Raw genomic sequence first — 7643 nt, forward strand, 5'->3', positions numbered from 1 at the left:
ACAAAACAACATATGAATCTACATATCAATTTACACTCTCTGTTTTCTCTGATTCTGAGCATATTTGAGTCAAACCCGTCTGTCACAGGACAGATCACAGTCTAATAGAGCTGATTTCAGTCATAAGTCAGTTTTGAGCACATGTGTAGTTCCTGTGTTTGTCCTCTGTGTGTCAGTAGTGTGTGAAAGTGTGTGAGCAGCTGCAGTATCAGTTCAGTCACTGTGACTCTGACTGACGGAGGTTTTTGTACGACTCTTTATCACTGTGTGAACACATATTTACTGTTGATGACATGTATACTCTGACAGTAATAATGTCCAGCATCTTCAGTCTGGACTCCACTGATGGTCAGAGTGAAATCACTGTTAGATCCACTGCCACTGAATCTAGATGGAGTTCCTGACTGGAGGTTGTTTGTTGCATAAATCAGGAGTTTAGGAGCTTCTCCAGGTTTCTGTAAGTACCAGCTCAGACCGGGTTGTCCACTATAACAGCAGTCTGGATCACTGCTAGTTTTACAGGTCACAGTGACTGATTGTCCAGTTTGAGAGAGCAGCTCTGAGGGAGTTTGAGTCACTGTCACCTGACCAACAGATTCTGACAAGAGAGAAAGATTAGAAATCACAAACACTTTTACAACCATATATCTTCACAACACATAAAAATAACAAGTAAATAATGTCTGTAATCTTTACTGACACAAACCTCGACATAATACTGCCAGCGTCCAGATCAATATGGTGCTGAAAGTCATTTTTGTTGGTTGTAGGTTCAGTTCTAGTGAAAAACAGTTGTTGATCATGTTTGATGTTTGACAGAGTTATAAACACATGCAGAGCACTGAAGCGTGTGTCGCTCATGTAAAACACTCTCTCTATGCAAACGCTTCAGGAGTGACAGGTTTAAGATGGTTTAATATTCTGTTTCATTCAGACTTCAGAAACATGTTAATAATCCAGAGCCCCCTTTTTTTCAGAAAATCTGCACAACTTTAATTGTGAATTTGCTGCTGTACAACAGTTCAATAAACAAGAAGCTTAAAATTTAGACACAATATTAACAGTTACTTGGTCTGTTTTTGTACGGCCAACTGAAATATTTGCAAAAAAACCGCAGTGCGACTCACAATAGTTCCTGAATGAAATAGTGCTTTGAATGAATCATTTGAGTGAATGAATCAATTATTCACCCATGAAGACTGTCGCTTGTTCCCAAAGACATAATAGGTGCTTCTCAATACTAAAAATTGATACTTCCTCATTTCCTCACTCCTCCATCCTCCAGCCCGTGACCCGGAAACCGATCGAACACCTCAAGGAGGCGAGGAATAAGGAGCGAGGAACCTTCCTGATGAGTCATGAGTGAAGATACACAGGTGTATCCTTCCCTCGCATCCTGAGGGGGTGGAGCTAAGACGTGAGGAAAAGAAGTTAGAGGAGGAAATGAGGATGCAAAAATAATAAATGAGAAGAACCCTATGGCTGTGTCCCAATTCAGAGGCTGCATCCTTCAAAGGCCACATTCAGAGGTCAGTTGCGTCTCTGCTGTGCGATGAAGACTCAAATGCGTCCTTCATTTCCTGTGAAATGAAATATACAAAGATGCTCTGCGTGTGAAATCGAATACTTCCCTATATAGTAGGTGAAAAACAGTACACCAACATGTTATGTCCGAATACATAGTATTTGAAAAACTCTAGGCGAAAAGTCCCTGGATGACCTACTACTTCCAGCGAGATTCTGAGGTGTGCATTCGATGGACACTTTACTATCCCATGAGGCCACGGGAGAGGATTTATGAATGGAGGTGAAATGACGCAACTGACGCTGGTAGGTCACATGATAATGACAACATGGTGAATGTAGTACTTCTGGATTCAATTCATACTACACATATAAAACATACTTTTTTAATGATCGCAAAATAAGTTTAAATTCAAATGTAGTGTAAGGCCCGCCCAATCGTTTTCCACCGGGCGGGGAAGGTTTCTTGTGCATTCGGTCTTTTCAGTGTGGCAAAGTAGTTTAATTCCAAGTAAACTTTTATCTGACTCCATTTTATTATGACCTTGAATTTAGTTTAGAATGTCAATTGATTATTGGTCATTTGTATAACAATTTAGCTATACATTTGATTACTCTATTTAACTCTTTACTCTTTTTTGTACTCAGATTCCTATAACGCTTTGAGTCTCGCACCGGCCGGGCATACGATCTCATACGCACAATCTCGTCAGTCTTGGTCATTAGACAGAGGCGATGACTAATATTCTAGAGGCCGTACCCACTTTGCTCATTCTAGAATACGTTTATTTAGTCCCCATAGATCTGAACACACCGAATTAAGGTAAGATTACTTTTAACTAGGGGCCATGACCATTACCATAAAATCAGCTTCCTCTAGTGGTAACTTTACATAATCACGCAGTGGTTTACCCACAGACACTTAGAATAATCTCACCATAACCAGAGGTTGAGGCCCATCCTGTTTAGATTGATCTAGCAACACTCTGTTGCTCTAAAAGGAAAAAACCCATTATTAGCCTACACAGTCTAAGTATACTTAACTAATGCCAATGTGCTAGTCAGAGCTCTAAAACATCAGCTGGTGTGCCCCACTGCTCCACCTAAACTGTACTTTAGTCCGTTACTAACCTGAGCGTAGATTTGTGGGATTATGGATTTATAATCTACTAGAGTCAATAATTTCAGAGTAAGTCAGAATAAAGTCAAATGTAACAATTTATTAGTCAGGTAAATGTATCATGCCAATTACATAATCATCTCAAAGATGATCAATACAAACATCAAATGCTCAGAAACAGAGTAAAAGATGAATACCTGACATTAGAAAAATGTCTGAAGCCTCCTGCAACATCTCTTTAAATACTCAGACCAAGACAGAAACTTCTTTCAAATGGAAACATGAGTTTACAATGGTAATTTGCATTAATCAACGTCCCAGACTGAGTAGTTTACACCTTTTAGGGACACACCCATTACAGAGAGCAAAATATCTCTAAAATCTTTAAACCTTTATTATCTTCTGGTTTACTTCTATGGGAATGAGACCCTTGTACCAGTCGCACTGAGACATTTCAAATGATACCAAACATGTATAGTATTGTATTGTTCACATTGAACCATATAGATTTTGGGTGAATTTCAGGTCATCTCCGTATGTAGAGAGAAGAGATGGGGGAAGAGGGGGTGAAGGAAGGGAAATGTAGATTAAGGCATTGCTGAGGTGTGATCGACTCAGTGTGATTGCGTCTCGAATGAGATGCTAATTTTGCAAGAGAGAGTTCAAATGTTAATTTCCTTTGTTTTCTCAAAGAGTGGCCCTTTCTTGGTCCAGGTACTCTGGCATCAGTCTTACAGGAGCATGAAAACACCTGCAGATACATGATGAAAAAACAAGAACATGTGGCCAAATTATGAACCTCATAGATAAAAGAATGTATTTTTTTTTGAGGTGCACATGCATGACAAACACATTTATAGTTATTTTGAGTGTTTCTCCCAGCCAGTACAGATATGTGGGGTCCAGATGGGTGTCACCTGGGCTGCCTAACTGGGGCCCAGCCGATTTTGTCCACAGTTTCCATGGAGGCCCCACATGGGTTAGTCCAGATGAACTGAACACTGCTCAGTGTGCACACTACAGGCTGTTAAATGTAACACAGAAACATGCAGGAGTTAATGAGATAATTAGGTGATAACGAGCAGAATCACTGAAGGACAGAGGAACAACAAAGAACGTCTCGGGTTACAGATGTAACCCCTGTTCCCTGAGTAAGGGAACGAGACGCTACGTCGAATGACGTGATGGGAAACCTCTGCATTTTGTGTTTGTGAAGCACCTCTGTATCCAATCAATGAGGAAACGTGACGTCAGAGGCGGGTGACGCCTCTGACGAACTCATTCTGTATTTAAATGAGGCTCTAAATGAAGGTTCAGGAGGACCTCTTTCTCTGCATCCGAGCTGCAGCCATGGATGGAAAGGCTTTTGTTGGACTAAAGATTGTTGTCAGCAGACGGTGGTCTGTAAGCGTTGTAAACTTTCGCCTGTTCAGATATTGGTAGAAATTCAGTACTTTCTTGTGTAATTTCTTGCTAACACTGATGCAAGGTTAGGGATAAATCGACTGTAATAGTCCAAGAAATGAACGAAGTTGACTGACGTTATTCGCATCCACGATCATCCTGACCTTTTCTGGTGTCTTATGAAGACCCTGATCATGAATGATGTGCCCAAATACTGCAGCAAATCTTTAAAGAATTCACATTTCTCGTGTTGGACACACAGCCCAAACTCATCCAGACGACTGAGGACTGTGTCTACACTCTTGAGATGTTGCTCGTCATTTGATCCATTAATATATCGTTTAGATAGCAATGAACATTGGGAAAAATTGCAGGAGCCGAAGCAATACCACATGATGTTTTGTTAACAAAATTCGGGAGGAGCAACATTCAAATAATCTGACTAATCATTACGTCATTTCATCCAGCTGTCAGCAAACAGTAATCAACATATCTACCCAATCAGCATGAGTGAAAGCATATATATAAGACACGGTCGACTCACCCATATCCCTTGACAGTTTGACAGCATCCCTCCACCACCCCGTCTCCTCACATCTGCCTGATTTCCTAACCAGAATAGGGGGGAGTACTCTGGGTTCGGGCCAAAATACAGAGCTCAGAGCCCTCTCCTCGGACAGCATGCCAAATACGCATACTATTTACTATCTGATTATTTGTAAGTGTGAACTCGTGAAATGGTAATCGATTGTAACAAAAGAGCCTCTTTGACGTGGTGATAGTGAGGCATTTGTGTGAATCTTCTGTCAAGGGCACTTGTAAGTATGCACTGGAGAGGTTCAGTTTGGTGAAGCGTTGACCCTCTGCCAATGATGTGAATAAATCCTCTATTCGTGGAATCGGGTAACGTTCAACACAAAGGCCCGGAGTCACTGTTACCTTCAAATCTCCACAAATCCTCACATCTCCATTCCTTTAACAACTGATTGATAGTTGTGGTCCATTCGCATTTGTCAGTGCTTTATCATTCAGTCACTGTTATATTAAAATTCAGTAAATAAATAAAAAACAAATGTAGCTTTATGTCAATGTGTCCTTTTTTGTGTCATTTCTGTATCAGGTCTTTCATTGGATCAGGGTTTTAGCTCATATTTTATAAATAAACTTCACTCAATGGAGCATGAAAACACCTGCAGATACATGATGAAACAAGAACATGCGGCAATTAAAACAGCAGCTAATATAAAACTCTTACTGTCTGCAGTATATAGTATGAATACAGTGTATAGTGTACAAATGACATGTTAGGATGAGATACTCAAATCAAATAAGAACCTAGAAATTTGTAATGTTCTGGGAATGTTTTCAGCAGCAAGTTTTATTTTTGTTCCCAGAACTTTCTGCTAAAAGGTAGGAAAACATTCTCTAAAAACATTCTGAAATTGTTTAGTGATAACATTGATAGAACATTATCCCCTAAACATTATTATGAAGTGTTTAGTGAGAAGCTTTCCATTGGCTGCTGGATGTGGACTCAAATGTTGCTTAGACTTCAAATTTTGGTTGAAAGTGAAAACCCAACGTTTGTTTGACATCAAGCTCAACATTATTAAGCATCTCAAAAAACTGCATTACCAGCTTCACTTAAACCAGATTGACTTTATTTCTGTAGTTTACAAAAGAGAATGAAAAGAGGTTTAGATGTTGATGTTTTATTAAAAATAATAGTTATTTTTATTTTCAATCAAAATTTGACGTCTATGGGTGACGTTGGAGACCACATCCAGTGCCTGATGGGAAACTTCCCTCTAAACACTTTATAAGAACGTTAGAAGATAATGTTCTAACAATGTTATCACTCAACATTAATGGCTGTTGAGTTATTTTGAGAGGACAGCAAATTTACACTGTTAAGCTGAACACTCACTACTTTACATTGTAGCAAAGTGTCATTTCTTCAGTGTTGTCAGATGAAAAGATATAATAAAATATTTACAAAAATGTGAGGGGTGTACTCATTTCTGTGAGATACTGTATCTGCAAAATGTTAAAAGGAAAATTATACATATATGACATAAAAGATTCAAAAATGTTTTTTTGATATAAAAACAAATTTTTACATTTTAGTGTTATAAATATGTCAATATAGTACGTTTCAGCACCTTTCTAAACATACAAAAATGTATGTTTTGTGTCTTTGAAAGTTACGTATTAATACCTACAATGAGATCAGGCTGGGCACCCTGTGCTGCCATACATTTCACTGCTTTTTAACGTTTGTTTTTTTACAGTGCAGCTGCAGTATCAGTTCAGTCACTGTGACTCTGACTGACTGAGGTTTTTGTACGACTCTTTATCACTGTGTGAATGTTACATCACCCACACAATTACCATCAGAACCTTTTCTGCAATGAAGACTCAGACAGTAATAATGTCCAGCATCTTCAGTCTGGACTCCACTGATGGTCAGAGTGAAATCACTGTTAGATCCACTGCCACTGAATCTAGATGGAGTTCCTGACTGGAGGGTGTTGGCCCAATAAATCAGGAGTTTAGGAGCTTCTCCAGGTTTCTGTAAGTACCAGAATAAACCTTCATCTCCATCATTCCATCTGTGCACATCTGTGCTAGTTTTACAGTTGATGTTCACAGTTTGTCCTGGTTGAGCTGCTGTCATTGAGGGACTCTGAGTGACGGTGATCTGTCCTCTACACTCTGAAACACACAACAAGAAGAAAATCAACTCAAAACTTTGACAATATACTTGAAGAAATGAATTGATCTCAAACTTGTGCTCCACAAACCTTGAGCAAACGCTGTGAGAGTCCAGATGAAGATGGTGATGAAGGTCATGTTGATGAAGATTGTTGTGTGTGTCAGTGATGAAGTGTTAAACTCACAGCACTATAAACACTCTCAGAGCACTGAAGCATCTGATCAATATGCAAATGAACTCATTCTGTATTTAAATGAGGCTCTAAATTCATGTTATCTTGCACTACATCACTGTGCCACTAGAGGGCGGTGTGAACAGACAGACACACCACTGATGAACAGGAAGTTTCTTCTATGACTTATATAGACCCCTTAATCGCCTACGTCACTGTGACGTCACCGCTCTAGCTGGAGGCAAAACATAAATAAGAACTCATAGCGGGCGCGCTAAAAGTTTGAGGTTTTGACTTTAAAATGTCGTCTTGTTGTGTTTTTGGCTGCCAGAATAGAAGGAACAGGACGTTTGGTTCAAAACTAAAGTTTTACCAGATCCCGGCAGACATTCCTTCACAGAAATCAAAAAGATAATTGTGGTTGTATATATACGGCGTACAGACTGGACGGAGACGATCATAAATAATACTCGTGTTTGCAGTGCACACTTCATATCAGGTAAAATAATCGATGCATATATAATGGTGTGTTGATTTTTATCTAGTACAAATCAGCAAGTTTCTGTTTTATAGGTGAAAAGTCGCCAACTTTTAGCGCACTAGCTAGCTTAAATGTTAAACAAACATACAGCGATAGATGTGTGTGCCATCCTTTGAATGGTCTCTTAAAATAATCCACACCGCTAGCCATAATCATAGTTAGCCCA

At 39.3% G+C, this 7643-nt stretch overlaps 2 gene segments (V, D, J or C); both read right to left on the reverse strand.

Annotated features, from left to right (window-relative positions):
• Positions 1 to 247: 247 nt before the first annotated feature.
• LOC137013504 (Ig kappa chain V-III region PC 7183-like) lies at positions 248 to 879 on the reverse strand. The segment is given in 2 exon segments: positions 248 to 598; positions 707 to 879. Coding segments are annotated over 2 exon segments (435 nt in total).
• Positions 880 to 6404: 5525 nt separating this feature from the next.
• On the reverse strand, positions 6405 to 6912 carry LOC137013724 (immunoglobulin kappa variable 4-1-like). The segment is given in 2 exon segments: positions 6405 to 6763; positions 6853 to 6912. Coding segments are annotated over 2 exon segments (408 nt in total).
• Positions 6913 to 7643: the final 731 nt, after the last annotated feature.

The sequence above is a fragment of the Chanodichthys erythropterus genome, chromosome 23 (assembly GCF_024489055.1).
Source record: "Chanodichthys erythropterus isolate Z2021 chromosome 23, ASM2448905v1, whole genome shotgun sequence".
NCBI classification, from domain to species: Eukaryota; Metazoa; Chordata; class Actinopteri; order Cypriniformes; family Xenocyprididae; genus Chanodichthys; species Chanodichthys erythropterus.